Here is a 23,136-nt window from a genome sequence, read left to right on the forward strand (position 1 = left end):
CAATTTAGCCTCCTGTTGCGGAGCCCTATGGTTCTTACTCCGGGAGAATACCACAGTAGTGTTCTTTAACGTGCGAGGAACGTGGCATCTTTCCCAACACGGTGCACCACTATGGTTTGCGGTCAGGTTTTCCGTATTATAGCCTGACAACCCCAGCATGTAACACGCCAGGGGTACCCCATTCCACGACCTAGGGCACACATCCCAGTTGCTCTGTGGGCAGAGTGCCCTAGCCCTCGGCTAGGGTTCTGAGCACTATTTAGTCGCCTTTTACGACAAGCTTAGCGCTGCTGCAGGCGTATTCTTTTAACACCCTGTCCTGCACTAGGCAGGATAAAAACGCATACATTCCTTAAACATACAATATGAATACTTGTATTACATACCTAAAAAATGCGATAAGTCCATTTAACCCAGTTAAATACAATGGACTTACCACATTTTTAGGTATGCGATACAAGTACTGTCTAGACATAAAAGCATGAAATCTAAAGAGAGTATGAACATTTTCAAACATTTAATAAATCTAGAGCTATAAGGTACAAGAAAAGAAATAAGTCTAATACAAATTTGGGATGCCACCACTTGTCTGAACCCAAATTATATCATTATTTATCAAAATTTGCAGTGTTAATTTTTTAAATCATTGAAATATTTAGACTTCATTTATTGTATTACACATAGTAGAACCATTTGATTATGGATAATAATAACGTGAACCACTTACTAGTACAACACATTTAATGTCTTTTATAAAATATTGGAGCTGGCAACAAAAAAATCAACCAACGACTTCCGTTTCTTTCTTGCATCTATCTTGTAATATCAACACAATTTCTGGAATACTGCCAGGTAAAAATATCTTAAATTGGGATAATTTGGTGGTAGTTCAATATTGCTCCTTTCTCATAATTGTCAAAATTAGACACACAAAAATATAAAGTGTGCAATAATTGAGATTGCCAATATATATTTTTGTATCAGTGTATTGGTATGTCAGGAAGAAAGCCAATCGATGAGTAATTAATGGAACCCAGACCCTAGCGAAAATCAAAATAAGGGTCATCCAGGGACAGACCATCATGGAAAACAGACAAACAAAAGAAGGAACATAAAGTAAAAAAATAATAAATACAAACAAAAGTAAATAAGTAAATCTGCCTCCACTAAAAATTGGGAGCATGGACCAGGTACACCGGTAGAGTAAGCGTCTTTTACTTTTCTAGAAACACCCGAAACATGTAGAAACATGACATTTTTCAGAACTTATATTTCAATTCGTGATTTTGTTTTTCTCTGGTTAAAAAAAAACCAAAAAAATATCGAAAAATCAAAACGAAAGTTCCTTTCATTAAAACAACACACCGTAAACATTAATTTAAATTTTCACATCGTTGCTCTGCGGACTGACGGAGGACGGAAAAGGGTAATCATACATAGACGTTAATAAAAAGACATATTCAATTTTTTTACATACTTTAGTGTGTCCTTTTTGTAAGGTATGTTGGTATTGTTGATTTCTTTTCTGCATCAATTGACTGTTATATTTGGTTCGGTGATATATCGCAATATCGTGAATTTGTACGAAATTGCACAATCAAATTGTAATTTGCACGAAAGTCAGTGGTGTTTCTAGGCATTACACGTTAATATTTTTTAAAACTGATTTGTTAAAATTTCATTTTCTTAACTTCTTGTTTTCTGACTTTATGGGGGTAATATTGTTTTAATAAATGACCAGCTCGTGGGTAAACAATGATAAAATGAGGTTTCCGTGATTTATTTCGATAGTAATAGGACTTCTTTCCTCATATATTTGAATATACGCATTCTACCGGTATGTGTTACACCACATGTTGGTCACATATCTATCACTTTTTACAGTGGCTGCGGTCTAAGAGGGCTTTGATTGATTTATTGATTGTTGGGGTTTAACGTCCGAGTAGCAATATTTCAGCTATATTTAGACGATGAACATAAAACGGATGATAAAATGAACATGAAATGATGACGAAATTGAAAATGGGATAGGGCACAAGGAAAACAGGGTCGAAAAATTTTGATTGCCACTAGAAAAAGGGAGGGATGGGCAAAATCGAACAATTTATCCTTATGTGGCGGAGCGCAAAGGTTCCTACTCCTATCGAATACCATAACAGGTTTCTTTAACGTGCGAGGAACAAGGCATCTTTCCCAACACGGTGCACCACTGAGGTTTGCGGTAGGGGTTTCCGTATTGTAGCCTAACAGCCCCAGCATGTAACACGCCAGGGTACCTCATTCCACCGCCTGGGGTACACATCCCAGTTGCTTTGTGGGCAGAGCGCCTAGCCCCCGACTAGGTTTCTGAGCACTTTTTAGTCGCCTTTTACGACAAGCTTAGCGCTGCTGCAGGCCTATTCTTTTGACACCCGGACCTGCATAATAATAAAAAAAAAGACTACGCCTGCAGCAGCGCTAAGCTTGTCGTAAAAGGCAACTAAATAGTGCTCAGAAACCTAGCCGGGGGCTAGGCGCTCTGCCCACAGCGGAACTGGAATGTGTGCCCCAAGTGGTGGAATGGGTACCTCTGGCATGCTATAATACGAAAAACCTGACCGCAAACCATAGTGGTACACCGTGTTGGGAAAGATGTCACGTTCCTCGCACGTTACAAAACCCTGCTGTGTATTCGATAGGAGTAGGAACCTTTGCGCTCTGCCACAGGAGGCTAAATTGCCCAACCTTACTCATTCCCCCTTTTTCGAGGTGCAATCAAAAATTTGTTGACCCTATTATCCTTGTGTCCCATCCTTTTTTTTCATTGCATCATCTTTTCATGTTCATTTTATCATCCATTTCATGTCCATTGTCTGAATATAGCCGAAATATTGCTGCTCGGACGTTAAACCTCAACAACCAAATTTAGTATCGGAGGATATCAATAGAACAATACAGTGCATCGAATTCATTGTACAAATACATTGCAACAATGTGAAGACATGAAACAGGTCGATCTACATACACGTTAAAGCTATAATGGAAAAGAATTTATTTACATATAAAACTGGACGTACGAAACAAAGACAGCACATATAAACTAACAATATGAACCATCAACAAAAAACCCAGACGTGTCATAACGTGTCTCGGAAGTGTAGCTGGGTTTTAGGACATCCATAAAGATCCTGTCATGGTTGCTTTGTGGAACTACGTACTACTGACGTACTATGACAGAAAATAAATGATGTTCAAGATAGTGACCGCAAAACATCGAACAAGTGATATAAGAAACACATTTACATTTACAAAGCAAATATTTGTAATTGCTCGTACTGATAAATGATTAAATTAAAAGTATTATATAGAAAAATGCCAAGACAATTTGCCTCCTATTTTTACAGGTGATCATACTGATAATAATACATAAATAAAGAGTTGGCATCTAGAAGGATTCAATCAGAATTTTTCAAATGAACTCCGAGAATGATAATTCCTACTTGTAAGAAGAAGTTTAATACACAAACGACAAATCCTCTCGACAAAGTTTGTCCTCGACTGACATCACTATGTTTCGATCCGTAAATTACCATGGACAAAAAGGTACAAAAAGCTGAAAATAAAAATACAAATTAATTCAAGCATTTTAAAAAAATACCAAAGGTTTATCGGACTATTTGTCACTTTTCTACTATTGTCTCGTCATCTTTAAAATTAATTATCATTCAGGAGCTGTCTCTTCTTAAATATTACCAATCGACAAAATGGTCCTTATTGCAAGGCTCTATTTCTCAGTCGGTTTACACTTGGGGACACAAATTCTGACTATCGAAGAAGTCCAGATAAAAGGGATGCGTATCGTAACTGATGGCACACACATCTCTAGAAAAGTTATATGTGAAACCAGACGGAAAAGCTCGTTGATAGAAGAAAAAAACACATCAACTCGCGATGATGTACGAGATGGTGAACAGTGATACCCCGAATATCTATGTACCCTGGTACCAAATGCGCGGTCAGAATTCCACAGTCGCGCAACCTATCCGAAATACGTACAAGGACGTCTTTTTATTCGAACTATTTCTTACCGTCCACTTTTAAGATATGGAATAAACTCCCGTAGCCACCTGTAATTCGAGATCAATGAACATATTTAAATCGTGTATTAATGTTTCTAATGATTCACACGAATCTCGTACTAATAAATAATAGTAGGCTTGCTCAGCTATTTCATTTCAGGTTGCGCACGAATACCATCTGTTCAGGCATAACCTGGCAGCCAGTCCATACTTTTTCCTGTGGCCGAGTAGGGACAAGCAACCATTCCTTACTTAAATGTACTCAGAAATCCGGCTTAACACTAACCACATTTTGAGTTTTCATGTTGATATTTATATTATTAAAGGACCTGATGCCTTCACACCAGAACAAAGTACAGAATTATTCTTAAAAATGAAATTTAACATTTTAAAAAGTAAACGATTTGTAGATGTTTAGCACTTGTAATGCATTTTATCATATTCACTCTTTTTCTACCTACATGTATCTCTTCCTTTTCACGTAATATTTTTCTATTCTACTATAACTACAGAAATATATATAAAACGAACGTATTAGAGCATCCTGATTAACAATGATTAAGTGCTTATATTTATTATACAATAAGAGACGGATTAACATATTAAGTTAAGCCTTGTTTCCGAATTCCTATGAATTCTGTCTCCGAATAATGTGTTATTGTTGTATTTATTATACTTGATATATTATTTTGAAATATCTTTAAACTAATAGTGAGGTTTTTTTTCTTGAAGCCAAGAATTTATAGGAAAAACAAAAAAAACCCTTAAGGTAAATTTAGTTCTTTTGATAGTGTCCATTCGAGTTTTAACGACCCCGTGCAGGTCCAAAAGAATAAGAAGCGCTAAGCTTGTAAAAGGCGACTAAATAGTGCTCAGAGACCTAGCCGGGGGCTAGGCGCTCCGCCCAGAGCAACTGGGATGTGTGCCCCAGGTGGTGGAATGGGGTACCCCTGGCATGTTACATGCTGGGGTTGTCAGGCTATAATACGGAAAACCTGACCGCAAACCATAGTGGTGCACCGTGTTGGGAAAGATGTTACTGTCCTCGCACGTTAAAGAACCCTGCTGTGGTATTCGATAGGAGTAGGAACCTTTGCGCTCCGCCACAGGAGGCTAAATTGCCCGACCTTACCCAACCCTCCCTTTTTCTAGTGGCAATCAAAATTTGTCGACCCTATTATCCTTGTGTCCCATCCCTTTTTTCTTTTCGTCATCATGTTCATTTTATCATCACTTTCATGTTCATTGTCTGAATATAGCTGAAATATTGCTGCTCGGACGTTAAACCCCAACAATCAATCAATCAATCGAGTTTTAACGATAACTACTTGTTAGAAAGACATTGATAACATATTGCAGTTTTCGCCTGTAAACCGCCATATATTGGAATAAATATATGTATCGAAATAATCTTATGATAAAGGTTATACACGAAGGTCTCGTGTTCTTGTTCCTGTAGATTTATTGCTTATCTAGAAAGCTGTAAGATATAGGAAAGTAACGTCTATACCACAAGGCCGATGAAACTTGCATTCTTTTTAAAAGATATTAACATTTAAGGATGATTTTTCCATCCAAAGCGTAAGCAAGTGTTTACCTTTCTTCTATCTCTAAATACCACCTAGTGTCTCGTAGTGATATCGTCAAATTTTCCATTAAAGAAATACTGCCTTTGAACTGCAATACAAGTTTCCGATGTTTTTGGCGGTTTATGCTCTTTATAACCTCTAAGTATGTCACATAGTGGGACACATCTTATAAAGTTTTTTTTACTTTTATTTGAAATGGACATTTTTCTTTGTTTGTTGGGGTTTAACGTTCGAGCAATAATATGTCAGCTATATTCAGGCGATGAACATGAAGTGGATGATAAAATGAACATGAAATGATAAAATGGAATGGGACATAAGGATAATGCGGTCGACAAATTTTGATTGCCACTAGAAATAGGGAGAGGTAGGTAGGGTCGGGCAATTTATCCTCCTGTGGCGGAGCCCTATGGTTCCTACTCCGGGAGAATACCACAGTAGGGTTCTTTAACGTGCGAGGAACGTGGCATATATCCCAACACGGTTCAACACTATGGTTTGCAGTCAGGTTTTCCGTATTATATCATGACAGCCCCAGCATGTAACACACCTCGGATACTCCATTCCACAACCTGGGGCACACAACCCAGTTGCTTTGTGGGCAGAGCGACCTAGCCCCCGGCTAAGGTTCTGAGCACTATTTAGTCGCCTTTTACGACAAGCTTAGCGCCGCTGCAGGCCTATTCTTTTGACACTCGCACCTGATCGAGTCTGGACATTATTCAGTCAGGTTGAAGTTTCTAAGGAAATCGTGATGAGTAATATAAAAAAGCAATTATTTCTACGTGCGGTTTCGGCGGGAGTTCATAACCCTAGTGCTTTAGTTTTTTTTTTGTGCGACGCCATCTTCGGTTTTATGTGTAATCTATTTTATTCAGTTCGCTACATTGTATATGGTCTGTGTTTTATGTGCTCACGTTAAGGTTTTTTTTTATTTTGATGTATTTAAATTACCCCCACTGCCGACAATTCGGTATTTTTTGCCAATATTTGCAATAGTATCATCAAATTGTTAGTTTATGTTCTATCAATCGCAATCATGAAATATATTTAAAGGAGACGTGACACAAAAATATCATTTTTTAAACGTTTATATTTATAAAACTTATAGTATGTTTAGATGCGAGTATAACAAACGTCTTCTCATCAGGTTAGCACTAAATAAAGTAAGAATGACTTATTTGTGTTATCACAACCTACCTAATATGCATAAATGAAAACCGGAAGTTACTCTCACTCACCATATATGGAAGTGCTACGTCATTGGTTCTCAATCTCCATTTGGGTGCATTGAAAATGTATACATGTGCCCGAAAAAAATTAATAAACCTTCGAACGTATCTTGTATAAGTGAGTGGCCCAACGATATGTGTATGACAGCGATAATCATATTTAGTGCGACCAGCAATGGCGACGCCCATGAAATTTAGATAGCTAAAATCAAACTGTTAATACCACCCGTTAGACACATTATGCAAGAAAGATAAGTGTTTGAAAAGTGAAAGATTATGATGAAACAAGAAATACAGTTATCAAAGGACCGCTGAAGTGGTTTGTAATTAGTAATATCCATTGTTCCACATACACATCAGTCCAAACAATACACAGTAAACCTATGGCATCAGAGGAGTCTATCAGCGAACTTAAACAGTTTATTCTTGGTCTGAATAAGAAGGTAGACTCATTTAATGAAAACCTCAATAGAGTGGAAGAAAACCTCAATGCAGCTGTTTGTTAAATACAGGCAGATGTAAACAATGTCAAAAATGAGGTCGACCTAATCCAAACAGAGTTGCAAAAATTACGTGATGATCATTACAGAATTAGAAAACGGTGTATGGCACATAGGGCAAGATCTGCACAGGCTAGAATACAAAAAAAGGAATTAATCAGACAGAGCCTAGATAATAAGATTCTTCAAGTACGTGAAGAACTTTTGCTACTAGAAAAGCATGATCGTAAATACAATTGCTTGGTGTATGGAATCCCAGATAAAAATGATGAAAACATATTCGAAACTCTCCGTACATTCTTCGAGGAAGATTTGGGGATTGAATCTAGCAGGGTAGATGAGATTGGTATAGCAAACGCCCATTGAATTCCAACGAGAAAAGTGTGTAATCACCCTAAACGGCCAGATCCAATCATAATTAGATCCATGACAAACGGAGACAAACAATTTGTAATGTCAAAAGGCAAAAATTTAGCTGAAAAACCTATACGCATAGTAGACGACCTGCCACCAAGTATGAAAAAAATGTAGGGACTTGATGGGGCAAGAAGCCTATGTAATCAGACCAGAGGAAAAGCTTCAGATAAGGATAAAAGTCAATGGAATCCGTATTCTCCTACAGACTCGTACACACAAAAACGACCAGTGGTTCACAAGAAAAATATGAAGTGCATCCCTGGGGCTGTCTTACTTGAACAAAACCAACTCTCTTTACTGAATTATTTTGGTTAATTGACACTTCGTCGGCTTAAGGAACAAATTACACGACCCTAGCTTAAACTTGGGAAAGACGAGGGACTATATAAAAATAAATATATAGCTTTGTCTAAATTATATTGTAATCAGTTTTTCTATTTTCTTCAAAACAAATTGTCAAAGAATAATTAAAAAATATCTGTAAAGAGTAATCAAGGGAACCAAGATTATAGCGGTAATCAAAAGAATGTACTCCAGGAACAAAGACCAGACATGGAAAACAGACATACACAACAAAGAACATAAAGTAACTAAAATCATACATACAAAGTAACAAAAGGAAATGAGCAACTCGGACTCCACTAAAAACTGGGAGCATGGACCAGATGCACCGGTAGGATAAGCGTCCCTTAAAGATTCGCCATGTGGTTCCCTTCTTTATCCAGGTTTTAGCTTAATAATATAATTACCTACAGATACGAATTTATTATCATATGCTGTTCACTTGTGTATACTGTATTACCAGAGCCATATGACACATCATATCTCATCTTATGTCTCTGATCCAGTATTTTTTATATATTTGCTTAAAGTCAGAAAGGGGCACTAGAAAAAAAAATTCATGTATAATACATCAAGTTTATTGGCATAACTCTTATCTAGATATTAAAGACAAAATATATCATAATGCCATTTCAACTTGGGCATATATACTGTACTGTGCTGTTTATGTACTATTTTCAATGTTTGGCTTTTATATGAAAAACTGAATCAGTTAAACATAATACTATATTATATATATTCCATAACGTTACTTGATTTATACGAACAAATCAAAATTATCAATTGAAAATTGAAAGAGAAATTTAGAAGAGAAATTTTTGAACCTCTTTTGAAAAATATTGGACAGGATGCATGTAAGCTCATGTATGAAAAAGAAAACTAACGTCACGTGACGTAGTACAGTTCTTTGGCTGTTTACTTGTTACATGCTTATTTATTTGTTTGTTTCTGTTGTAACATCTCTATGCTGTGGCTTGAAAAAACTCATTTTAAAAAGGAGAAGTATTTAGACATTCAGAAATTTCTTTCTACAATTTCTGGTCCTTTTTTTATCACAGCGGATAATACTATTGAGACAAACGGTAGCTGTATCTGAACTAACATGATAGGCAAAACTCAAATTTCATTTTGTTTAAAATCAAAACTCATAGGAAAATAATAATTTATCAAACACTTTTTTTCAATAAATCAGATGACACTGCCGGTATGCTAAAATCGCCAGAATATTTTTATTTTTTGTTATTTTGTTCATATTTTCTTTTCTTTTTTTATTTTTAACTATACAACTATTTGTTTGATTTGTAAGCACGGCACGGAGATAATAAAAACAAAGATTAATATGTTTAAATGTTTGTGTAATTTTGAAAAAAAATATGTAGAAGAATACTCAAATGAGACCGGACTTTTAATTACTGATGTTACATATATGATGTTTAGAGATGTTGAACATGTAATTGATTGCCAGATGCACTTGACAAATTCATTGTTAAAATATTAAGATTTGTTTCGTCTTCTATTTGATATGATATGGATAATAATATAATTTGTTTGTTGGGGTTTAACGTCCGAGCAGCAATATTTCAGCTATATTCAGACGATGAACATGAAATGATGATGCAATGAAAAAGGGGTGGGACACAAGGACAATGGGGTTGACTAATTTTGATTGCCACTGGAAATAGGGAGAGGTGGGTAGGGTCGGTCAATTTAGCCTCCTGTGGCGGAGCCCTATGGTTCCTACTCCGGGAGAATACCACAGTAGGGTTCTTTAACGTGCGAGGAACGTGGCATCTTTCCCAACACGGTGCACCACTATGGTTTGCGATCAGGTTTTCCGTATTATAGCCTGACAACCCCAGCATGTAACACGCCAGGGGCACACATCCCAGTTGCTCTGTGGGCAAAGCGCCGTAGCCCCCGTCTAGGGTTCTGAGCACTATTTAGTCGCCTTGTACGACAAGCTTAGCGCTGCTGCAGGCCTATTCTTTTAACACCCGGACCTGCACGGGGCGATAATAATGTAATAAAAATCGTTTCGTGCAACTGCCAAGATTTAAACTCGATAGAAAAACGATGAGATGTGTTTGGTTATTAAAAGAATAAAAACAAAGTAGCATTTACTGTCTTCAAGATTTCACTGAATCACAAGAACAATCCATACGACATGTATGGGATTCCGAATGTTAACGATCATAACGGAAACTTTCTAGCATTAAGTATCATAATAGAAAATACAGTTATAACTTTAATAACGCTATACGGACCAAATACCGAATTTCTTTGAGCCCCGTGCAGGTCCGGGTAATAAAAGAATAGGCCTGCAGCAGCGCTAAGCTTGTCGTATAAGGTGACTAAATAGTGCTCAGAAACATAGCCGGGGAGTAGGCGCTCTGCCTACAGAGCAACTGAGATGTGTGCCCCAGGTGAAGGAATGGGGTACCCCTGGCGTGTTGCATGCTGGGGTTGTCAGGCTATAATACGGACAACCTGACCGCAAACCATAGTGGTGCACCGTGTTGGGAAAGATGCCATGTTCCTCGCACGTTAAAAAACCCTGCTGTTGTATTCGATAGGAGTAGGAACCTTTGCGCTCCGCCACAGGAGGCTAAATTGCCCGATCTTACCCATCCCCCCTTTTCCAGTGGCAATAAAAATTTGTCGACCCTATTATTCTTGTGACCCATCCTTTTTTTTCATTTCATGTTCATTGTCTGAATATAGCTGAAATATTGCTGCTCGGACGTTAAACCCCAACAACGCCCCGTGCAGGTCCGGGTGTTAAAAAGAATAGGCCTGCAGCAGCGCTAAGCTTGTCGTAAAAGGCGACTAAATAGTGCTCAGAAACCTAGCCGGGGGCTAGGCGCTCTGCCCACAGAGCAACTGGGATGTGTGCCCCAGATGGTGGAATGGGGTACCCCTGGCGTGTTGCATGCTGGGGTTGTCAGGCTATAATACGGAAAACCTGACCGCAAACCATAGTGGTGCACCGTGTTGGGAAAGATGCCACGTTCCTCGCACGTTAAAGAACCCTGCTGTGGTATTCGATAGGAGTAGGAACCTTTGCGCTCCGCCACAAGAGGCTAAATTGCCCGACCTTACCCATCCCCCTTTTTCCAGTGGCAATCAAAATTTGTCGACCCTATTATCCTTGTGACCCATCCTTTTTTTTCATTTCATGTTCATTTTATCATCCATTTCATGTTCATTGTCTGAATATAGCTGAAATATTGCTGCTCGGACGTTAAACCCCAACAACCAACCAACATTAAACCCCAACAACAAACAAACAAACAATTTCTTTGATAATATAAGTAAGGTAATTGCAGAATTCAATAATGATACTATCATTATATGCGGTGACTATAATATTGTCCAAGACCAAAATCTCTACACTTTGAATTACCAAAATATTAATAACCCTCGAGCTCGAGACTAGTAGCTATTAAAGATACATATAACCTATTAGATCTCTTTAGGAGCTATTTCCAGATAGTATACGGTTTACATGGAGAAGATCTAACCCTATTAAACAGGCTAGGTTAGATTATTTTATTGTATCCGAAAGTTTATATCCTTGCGTCCAAAATGTAAAAATTGGTAACAGTTCCAGGTCTGACCATTCATCTGTGTGCCTTACACTGAAATTAAACAATTGTAGTGTTGGTAAAGGTCTAAGGAAATTTAATAACTCTCTTCTATATGACACAAACTATGTGAAAATTGTCAAAGATGTTATAAAAAAGTAGTAGACCAATATGCCTGTTTAACATACGACCGTAAAAACTTCCACACCATGGATTTAAATGATATAATATTTACTATCAATGATCAGTTATTCCTTGAGACAATTACTGATGGAAATAAGAGGAAAAACAATTTCCTACGCATCATTTAAGTAAAAGACTAATGATGCTCAAAAACACAAACTTGAAAATGAAATTAGAAATTTAGAGAATAAGACACCGAACGACGATAACATAAAATTATTTGAAATGAGGGGCCAATGGATCCGAGCTAAAATGCAGTATATTGAATAGGGGGAAAGACCATAAAGTACTTCATGAATCTAGAAACAGAACTATGTAAATAAAACAATACCAGAACTAATTGATGAAACGCCCCGTGCAGGTCCGGGTGTTAAAAGAACAGGCCTGCAGCAGCGCTAAGCTTGTCGCAAAAGGCGACTAAATAGTGCCCAGAACCCTCGCCAGGGGCTAGAGCGCTCTGGCCACAGAGCAACTGGGATGTGTGCCCCAGGTGGTGGAATGGGGTACCCCTGGCGTGTTACATGCTGGGGTTGTCAGGCTATAATACGGAAAACCTGACTGCCAACCATAGTGGTGCACCGTGTTGGGAAAAATGCCACGTTCCTCGCACGTTAAAGAACCCTACTGTGGTATTCTCCCGGAGTAGGAACCATAGGGCTCCGTCACAGGAGGCTAAATTGCCCGACCCTACCCACCTCTCCCCATTTCCAGTGGCAATCAAAATTTGTTGACCCTATTGTCCTTGTGTCCCATCCCTTTTTCATTTCATCATGGTTTCATGTTCATTTTATCATCAATTTCATGTTCATCGTCTCAATATAGCTGAAATATTGCTGCTCGGACGTTAAACCCCAACAAACAAACAAACAAACAGTTGATGAAACAGGTATTCTTTTGGAAAACCAACAACAAATTTTAAAGGAAAGTTTAGAAATTCTATCAAAATTTATACGCTAAAAAAGAAATTTTAAACAATGTAAACCTACAAGTAGATTTGCCCTATGACGTACCAAAACTGAATGAGGCCACAAAAATTACCTAGAAGGGGACTTGACGTTTTTGGAATTAACAGCAATAAAAAGAGCATGGTTAAAGTCCAGGTTCCGATGGCTTCCAAGCGATTTTTTTTTCTGGATAGACATCGGGAAATTTATATTTAGATATATTAATTTTGGATATGAACAATATTAATCAAAAGCAAGCTATTATTACATGTATACTTAAAGGAGACAAACCGAAGCAATATATGAAAAACTGGCGTCCCATCAGCCTGCTTAATACAGTTTATAAACTGACATCAAGTTGTATTGCCGAAAAAATTCGTTCTATTAAATCTAATTAGTACAGATCAAACTGGTTTTATAACAGGTAGATTTATAGGCGAAAATACTTGACTGATTTATGATATTTTACATTACACAGAAGAACATGACGTTCCTGGCATATTGCTACTGATCAACTTTGAGAAGGCATTTGATTCCATTTCATGGACATTTATGGTCAAAGTTTTTATTTTTTTTTAAATTTTGGATCATCTATTAGACAATGGAAAAACACTTTCTATAACAATATAACGGCATCAATAACTCAAAACAACTATCTATCTGATTTTATTTTTTTTCGAAATAGAAAGAGGATGTAGACTGGGGGACCCACTATCACCTTATATATTTCTATTATGTGCGGACATTCTTGGAATTATGCTAAAAAGAAATGAAATTATTAAGGGAATTACTGTGGATGACACAGAAATATTACTTTCACAATATGCGGATGACACATTCTTAATCTTAGACGGCGCCCCGTGCAGGTCCGGGTGTTAAAAGAATATGCCTGCAGCAGCGCTAAGCTTGTCGTAAAAGGCGACTAAATAGTGCTCAGAACCCTAGCCAGGGGCTAGGGCGCTCTACCCACAGAGCAACTGGGATGTGTGCCCCAGGTGGTGGAATAGGGTACCTCTGGCGTGTTACATGCTGGGGTTGTCAGGCTATAATACGGAAAACCTGACCGCAAACCATAATGGTGCACCGTGTTGGGAAAGATGCCACGTTCCTCGCACGTTAAAGAACCCTACTGTGGTATTCTCCCGGAGTAGGAACCATACGGCTCCGCCACAGGAGGCTAAATTGCCCGACCCTACCCACCTGTCCGTATTTCCAGTGGCAATCAAAATGTGTCCCACCCCTTTTTCATTTCATGCTCATTTTATCATCAATTTCATGTTCATCGTCTGAATATAGCTGAAATATTGCTGCTCGGACGTTAAACCCCAACAAACAAACAAACAAACCTTTTAATGTTACAAAAAAGTACAAAACTACATTGGTTTCAAACAAGAATTTTATATAGAATCTTGGGAACAAAAGATCTTCTGAATAAAATAATCTAATATCCCAAAATACCTGCACTTTTTGCCATGAATTACCTGAAACTATTGAACATCTGTTTTGGCCATGTCCTTACAGTTTAGAGCTCTGGAAGTCTGTTAATGCATGGATCTTTGAGACTTTAGAGATTGAACTTCCATTAAACATGGAAATAGTATTGTTGGGGATAATTGAAAATTCCAGTAGAAATAAAGTGAGAAACATTATAATTTTATTTGATTTATATATTACATATATAAATCAATAATGGAAAATTCCGGACTAAATATAAATGCTTTAAAAACTTTATGAAAGAAAATCTTAATATAGAAAAACTTATTACATTTTATTAGAAGCTACCACTGCCTGCTGGGGCCCCTGGCTCCAAATTTTGTGAAATCAAAAACAAGAATGAATTAAGGTTGTCTCATAACTCCCATGTTCCTGTAGAACAAGATGAATTGTCAGATATTGTTCATGATACAGTCTCAAAACAAATGTACCCTAAACTATTATACTCATAAGACCAGTGCTTTTTTATTGTACATTCAGTCATTGTATGTCTATCTGAGTTTCATTATATATTCTTCCAGACCGCCTTCGCCTATATAATATATACCTAAAGAAGATTTTCCTAGTATGCTTGTTTATAATTTATGTGATCCATGCTTTCTTATCTAAACTGTCTTCGTCAATATGCCCTTAGAGATAATATTCAATATCAACCCTCGCTTTATTTATTTATTTATTTCTATTTTTTTTTTTTTTTTTTTTTTTTTTTTTGGTTCCCTTTTATTCTCTATCTTTAATTCTTCCTCTTTTCTCTTAACCTTCTTTTTATATAAAAAGAATTCTGTGTATTTGTTGGTCCTTGTCCTATGCAACTAAAGTAATAAAACATGTATATATACAATTTTGATATTATTTACTAACACGTATTAACCATTTTTTTTTGTTTTTTTTTTTTGCGATACTAATAGTTAACGAGGCAGGGAGAAGGTATCGGTATTTGGTGTTTTTCTACTAACAAATGTACAGTTTTCAATAAAAAATATCATAAAAAATATTTAGAAAGTAAGAAGACTAAAGTTTTTCATGTATTCTGTCAGCTTTTCATTTTCGTTAGGCATACGCGATGTATCCCCGCGTGGCGAAAACACAACTACTTTGCACACTACTTTTAGGACTTGAACAGTAAGGTACAACTAAAAAAGTGACACTCTGTGTATCGTTCTTTCTTTGCAGCTGGGTTATATCAATTAACAAGCCCCGTAGACTTAATTGTGGCCAAGAGAAAGCGCGGGCGGCTTCTTTTATGTTCACATGGTTCTGCGCCTCGTGATACAGGTGTCGACGCAGGTGTATGACATCGATAATTGAAATATAATTGCATTTCTTTTGTCTTACGAATTTTGAAATAAAACAATTTACATGGAGAATTTGACACAATACACAATTTATAAAAGGTAACCCTAGGTGAGTTGAAGGGAGCTTTTCTGACACGAACAATATTATTTATAGGTCAGTTAAAATATTTAATTTCGGCAAAAACAGGTTTAAAACAAGAGGAAGCTTCAGCACGAAACCCTTATGGGTTCTCAAATAAAATTATCAAAAACCAATAAAAAATAGACATATCCGTATTATCCTATATCTGTACTTGCGGGGTACTGGTACACTTGTCAGGAGTAACGTTCCGAAAAAGGGTTGGAATCAATATTTTCATTGAAGATCGAGATCGAAACAGTTTAATCTTAGAATGTGAACCTAATTTACTCTATATAAAAATTTCAAGCGAAAGTGACAGAACATAATGAAATATTTCTATGTAATCTTCATTAAGTAGTGGTGTCGTCTCTCTGTAGATTCTAGTTTTCATACATGTAATAGTTAAATATTTCTGTCATTGTTTATCATTTTCTTCTCGAAGTGGTTTAAATTGATACAACTGTAAGTATATATTCTTTGGCTAACCAAAACTTTCTCTCTCAGTTGTAGAAATCATGTAAAAATTGCAGAAGCCCATCCACTCGATCTATGAAGTGAGAACCAATGACGTAGCACGATCACGTGATACATGGTTAAGTAAACTTTGTATGGCTTGGTTCATCGTCGATTTTGAATCAACTGATCTTCAAATAAACGACGTAAGTGACTACAAGAGGCGTTTTTACGATATATATTAAGTGTAATAAATCAGATAAACCAAAAATTGAAAACATATTTTTTTTGGTAAACGACTAGTATTTGAAAATGAGAAAGAAATCATCTGACAAGACAACATCAGAAACATCAAAATAAACATATGAATATAGTACGACGCAGACGTACACTAAGGTGCCTCGGAAGGATAAGTGCTTAATTCTTGCATTCTGTATACTGGGCGCATTTTTGCTCATTTACTTTTGTTACTTTGTATGTATGATTTTATTTATTTAATGTTCTTTGTTGTGTATCTCTGTTTTCCATGTCTGGTCTTTGTCCCTGGATTATATTCTTTTGATTACTGCTATAACCTTGGTTCCCTTGATTACTCTTCAAAGGGACGATCGGCTTTCAAATGGGAACAAATTGTGCCTCTCTCCCATCTTACCTTTCCTTCACTCCTAAGACCAATTCTCTGTAGGACCAACCTTTTTACATAGGAGTTCAGATATGCATAGTCTCAGAATTGGATAATTCTTGTAGACATTGACTATTACCATCATATAACAACTTAGTAGACTTCATATGTAAAAAAAATCATATTCGTTTGCCATGGCAACCGACCTGGGTGACTTTAGGCCAAAATGCAGGACAAAAGACACTAGCAACCATAACCCTGTCATTAGATCACTGCATGTTTTTAAGTTCATATGACATATGTGGCATGTTTACAAAATTTCGTCAAAATCTTCTACTATACATGTCCGACCTAGTTTGATACTTAGGGAGAATCAGTGATAAGAGGCTAACTTTATAGCTGACCTAATTAAAAAAGGGAACATCGATAGACCAGACCCTTTGATCTCAGTTTCGATTATAAAACAATTTACTCTACCCTAAAGAACTAGAGAAAAGGGCACTATATAGAAGTCAGCCTCACTTCGGCGGAAATGGAATACTCGTGACGTAACTATAAGACAAATGCGATGACTTCACATATACCGTACTGTCAAATTTCCTTTCATCTGCAGCAACATCATTTCAGCACTTGCGTGTGGAGTTTTCATATCACAACTCAAACGTTATGCCAGAGCTTGTCGTAACTCCACAGACTTTTGTATCGCGCTAGACTTCTTACAATTAAGTATCTGGAACAGTGTTATGTTGCTACAATATTGAAGTCGTCACTACAGAAGTTTTGTGGATCGTTATGGCGTATCCACTTGGACCGTGAAAACCTATTTGTTCACCGTGTCACAGTTTTCATTTCAGGAATATAGGTTTTTGTTGAACTGCTCGTTTGTTTTCGAAGATATTCTGAACTGTGTGCTATGTGTTACCGTAGCTGCTTTCCAATGTCATTTTAAAGAAACATCTTTATCCTGTGTCATTTTAAATCTGATCACATTATAAAATTATTGCCTTATGGTTGTACAACTCTTTAATACATACCTATAGGGATCCACATGAATGCTGAGGAGAAAGACGTATCATCCTTTTCAACTTGTTCCATATAACTGAGTAGGAAAGCTACGCCAAATATCAAACATTCTAGGATCAAAAATGCATTTGTGGCATCAATGAAACCTGTAATTAATAAAAGTAGTCCAAGTATTATGTCAGTCAGTATCGAGTGAGAAACTTATAATCCGACCGCACTACAAATTTTAGAATTCCTTTGAAGTGTCAGTCAATGCTTTGTTTTGCTGGTGATATTTCTTTTTAAAAATCATAGTATATTGTCAGTATATGTATGTTATTCCATAAAATAAATCATGGTTTACTTCGTGTAGACGCGCGGGGCTCGTGATTAAAATTTTGATAGTATTCCCTGACTGAAGCACCGCCTTCTTACAGCCGTGCACATGTGATGGATATGTGAAATTGTGAGAAACCAAAACGCCAAAAAAAAACAAAAAAAAACAAAAAGAGCTAAAGCTCTTGTTAATGAATGTTAAAAAGTCATTATTTTACAAACTTTATTACATTCACTTGTAAAGAGTAATCAAGGGAACCAAGGTTATAGCAGGAATCAAAAGAATGTAATCCAGGGACAAAGACCAAACATGGAAAACAGACAAACACAACAAAGAACATTATGTCACTAAAATAATACATACAAAGAAACAAAGCAAATAAGCAACTTGGACTTCACTAAAAACTGGGAGCATGGACCAGGCGCACCGGAAGGGTGAGAGCGTCCTGTACTTTTCTAGAAACACCCGCCGAGTTGCTTATAAAAAGTCAAGTCGAGGGTAGACGAAAGAGGACAGGAAAAATGAAACGTTGTACAAATAAATTTTCATGGTGCAGATTGAAACACCGTAACGATTCACGAGTCATGATGGTGACCACAAAATTTCTGTAATGATGACTTCAATCATGCACCAACATATTAACCCTGTTCCAGAAGCCTAATTGTAAGAAGTTAGCGCGTTACAAAATGTCAGCGTCATATCGGCAATCTCTGGCGTAAGGTTTCAGGTATGATATGAAAAGTCTATACGGAAGTGCTGAAGGAAATTTTTATTGTCGCGTGTAGTATGTATCATCTTTTTATATAGACGTGTATTCCTGTTGTATTGTTTAATCTGCCAATATTTCTCATACCCTCGGTAAAGACTTCCTGCTTTGTAATAGTTATAAATGATAGACTATAACAAGAGGAACACTCATACATGATGTAGGGTCGTAATTTGTTAAATAAATATTTATTAATAAATGGTCTAGAGGAGTAAAACCCACGCAGGGAAACGTCTAAACCTAGATCATTACATGTCATCATAGACTATTTTTGAAACATTAATTCAGATATGATGCCCAGTAAATAAAAGGTTTGAAGTAAAAAGCCAAGTCCTGGGTAGACGAAAGAGGAAAGGAAAACTATGACACGATGAACAAATCAGTTTTCACGGTACAGATGAATACACCATAACGATCCACAAGTTCATGAAGGCAACCATGACATTTCTGTAGTGATGACATCTATTTTGTGGCAATATAACTTTGTTCCAGAGTCATAGAGCGGTACAAAAAGTGTATTTTCTACCGTCTTCTATTAAGATGTAGAATAGTTCCCCCATAGTCACCCGATGTTCGAGATCACTGAACAAATTTAAAGCCCCGTGCAGGTCCGGGTGTCAAAAGAATAGGCATGCAGCAGCGCTAAGCTTGTCGTAAAAGGCGACTAAATAGTGCTCAGAACCCTAGCCGGGGGCTAGGGCGCTCTGCCCACAGAGCAACTGGGATGTGTGCCCCAGGTGGTGGAATGGGGTACCCCTGGCGTGTTACATGCTGGGGTTGTCAGGCTATAATACGGAAAACCTGACCGCAAACCATAGTGGTGCACCGTGTTGGGAAAGATGCCACGTTCCTCGCACGTTAAAAAACACTGCTGGGGTATTCGATAGGAGTAGGAACCTTTGCGCTCCGCCACAGGAGGCTAAATTGTCCGACCTTACCCATACCCCCTTTTTCCAGTGGCAATCTAAATTTGTCGACCCTATTATCCTTGTGACCCATCCTTTTTTTTTTCATTTCATGTTCATTTTATCATCCATTTCATGTTCATTGTCTGAATATAGCTGAAATATTGCTGCTCGGACGTTAAACCCCAACAAACAAACAAATTTAAATCATGTATTAATGTTACTATACTCGACGTCACATAAATAACATACTGTTAAAATTTGAATAAAAATATTTTCTACGACTTTATTGACACCTTCCGTCATTTAAATTGTCTTAAATGGCTAATGGTTAATTCCGGTCAGATTTTAATTCTCGGTGCCAATATTTACATTGTAAAAAGTCGGCCATGTTTACAGTGATCGGGTTGCTAGATGTTGTTTACGTTTAAATGGTTTGTCCAAAAACCGAAAAACCCAGAATGCATTTCGGCGTTATTTCGGATATCTCGGATTTATTTTACGCGAACAACGTACAATACCGAGAAGTTGATCAAGCAGACGATTGTCACCGGAGTTCGACGGGAACTTACGAACTTCGTTTGTAAACAAATCGTCCCGTAGAAACCAACATGGCGGATATTAGTATGGGATTTTCCCGTAAGGATTTGTTACGCATAATTTAAGCTAATAAGTAACTCGTTGGTACTAACACGTCATTCATATATGCGAACTATCTTCATATTAAATAAAAGAGAGACAACTCTAGCGGTAAGTCCCGACGGTTTAAAAAGTAGAGCTTCAATTCGAAAATGTGTTGTATGTGACGTCGAGTATAATGATATAACATGACCATCATTCTATTAAATTGGTAGTAGACATATAGCTTGGTCAGATCTTGCATGCCAGCTTGTGAATGAACAGCAGGTCTCCCAATGAGCAATTGTTCAGGCGTAACCTCGTAGTCAGTCCAAACTGTACCTGTGGCTAAGCAACCATTTCTTAATTCAACGCAACAAGTACTTAGAAATCCGGCATCTATTCTATGCAGAAGGGACATAGAAATACTGGTCTGTTTGTCTATTTGTCTGTCTATCCATCTGTTATACTGTGGATGCAACTCCTTGAAAACTATTTTGTTCAAATTCTGTAGGTTTGTAAGTCACTATATGTATATGATCGTAATCTCAGTCATATGAATTCTACCAATTTTACAGGAGATATGAGGCTTTGTTATATTTGTATATACTTTACTCTAGGAACACTTAATGCATGCAACTCGTTGGAAACTTCTAAACGGATTTTGTTCAAATTTTGAACGATAGTTAGTCATCATATGTAGTTGATCATATTGCGCTGCGATTTTGATTCTACAAATTTCACAGGAGTTTTTTTGGCTTTTGCACTTAAACTTTTTGGCGGTGGCGGGGGACATATGGCACTATAACAATCTTGTTTTCTAGATGTACTGCATTTTCAGTCAATGGGATATTTTCTTTATTCTCCACAATTATGTAGAATGTACTGTGTTTGAAACCTTTTTCATAGTCCGGGATATTTTACTGAAATCAAAACTTCCAGTTTCTCTTTGCTGTATTCAGCATTTTTTTATATATCTTTTACAAAAATTCAAATTGGTTTCTTTGTAATTTTGGGTTTTTTATCATTACCGATTTCGTTAGTATTTCTTTGATTTCGTTTTAGTTTCGTTTCTCAGTTTACTAGTTCCCGGCTTTACTTCGAATGGAAAACACGCCCCTTTCCTGTCAATCAAAACGGCGATTCATTGTAGATGTTTATTCAGAAAATGCATGAAATCGATGCATTGATGAGTCAGATCATATACCGAATGGAAACAATTACTTGACAGTTTCATGGTAAAAAAACGTAAATTTTAAATGTAAAACCGACAGTCTTCAATGCGAATACTAAAGGAAACGTGACACAAAAAATATCATTTTTAAACGTTTTTATTAATAAAATTATAGTATGTATAGATACGAGGGTAACAAACGTTTTCTCGCGCTAAATAAAGTTAGAATGGTTTATTTGTGTTTTCTCGATGACCTAATTAATATACATAAATGAAAACCGGAAGTAACCATATATGGAAATGTTACGTCATTTGTTCTCATTCTCCATTTGGGTATATTGGAAATGTATACACGTGCCCAAAAAAGATAATAAATCTTTGAAAATAGCTTGTATACATGATGCAGAGTGGTCCACTGATCTGTGTAAGCCTGCAATAATCGCGTTTAGAAAGTTAAAAGACTAAATACTCGTTTTTGTCAGTTTTCCATCGTTGGGCATACATCCCCGTGATGAATACACAACTACTTGCACACTCTTTGTAGGACCTGAATAGGGGAATAAAATAGTAACGCCATGTGTATCGTTCTTTCCTGTGGCAGAGCCCTATGGTTCCTACTGCCGGTATGCTAAAATCGCCAGAATATTTTTATTTTTTGTTATTTTGTTCATATTTTCTTTTCTTTTTTTATTTTTAACTATACAACTATTTATTTGATTTGTAAGCACGGCATGGAGATAATAAAAACAAAGATTAATATGTTTAGATGTTTGTGTAATTTTGAAAAAAAATATGTAGAAGAATACTCAAATGAGACCGGACATTTAATTATTGATGTTACATATATGATGTTTAGAGATGTTGAACATGTAATTGATTGCCAGATGCACTAATAATATGGATCATTTCAGCTATTGATTGTTTGTTTGTTTGTTGGGGTTTAACGTCCGAGCAGCAATATTTCAGCTATATTCAGACGATGAACATGAAATTGATGATAAAATGAACATGACATGATGATGAAATGAAAAAGGGATGGGACACCAGGACAATGGGGACGACAAATTTTGACTGCCACTGGAAAAAGGGGGGATGGGTAAGGTCGGGCAATTTAGCCTCCTGAGGCGGAGCGCAAAGGTTCCTACTCCTATCGAATACCACAGCAGGGTTCTTTAACGTGCGAGGAACGTGGCATCTTTCCCAACACGGTGCACCACTATGGTTTGCGGTCAGGTTTTCCGTATTATAGCCTGACAACCCCAGCATGTAACACGCCAGGGGTACCCCATTCCACCACCTAAGGCACACATCCCAGTTGCTCTGTGGGCAGAGCGCCTAGCCCCCGGCTAGGTTTCTGAGCACTATTTAGTCGCCTTGTACGACAAGCTTAGCGCTGCTGCAGGCCTATTCTTTTAACACCCGGACCTGCACGGGGCACCAGTAAGCAGGTAAAGTACACAGTTTTACTGACCATTTGGTAATGCAAAAGTATGTCAAAAA

The 23,136-nt window shown here is 37.1% G+C and overlaps 1 protein-coding gene across 4 annotated transcripts in view; it reads right to left on the reverse strand.

Moving 5' to 3' along the window:
• Positions 1-3,016: 3,016 nt before the first annotated feature.
• The window catches only part of LOC148625102 (uncharacterized), a 44,577-nt gene continuing 24,457 nt past the window's right edge, over positions 3,017-23,136 (reverse strand). The window contains exons 2-3 of one of the 4 annotated variants that reach the window (XM_088568392.1): positions 17,869-18,003; positions 3,017-3,592 (exon numbers count right to left, since the gene is read on the reverse strand). In XM_088568392.1, coding sequence (XP_088424518.1) covers positions 3,435-3,592; positions 17,869-18,003 — 293 coding nt within the window. In that variant the 3' untranslated portion in view covers positions 3,017-3,434. Of the gene's footprint in view, positions 3,593-11,094; positions 11,777-12,611; positions 16,404-17,868; positions 18,004-23,136 lie in introns of those variants that run through there. The other 3 variants (XM_088568395.1, XM_088568393.1, XM_088568394.1) reach the window with 3 other exon arrangements.

The sequence above is a fragment of the Perna viridis genome, chromosome 2 (assembly GCF_037379345.1).
Source record: "Perna viridis isolate PV_CMFRI_1.1 ecotype Kerala chromosome 2, ASM3737934v1, whole genome shotgun sequence".
Taxonomy (NCBI): domain Eukaryota; kingdom Metazoa; phylum Mollusca; class Bivalvia; order Mytilida; family Mytilidae; genus Perna; species Perna viridis.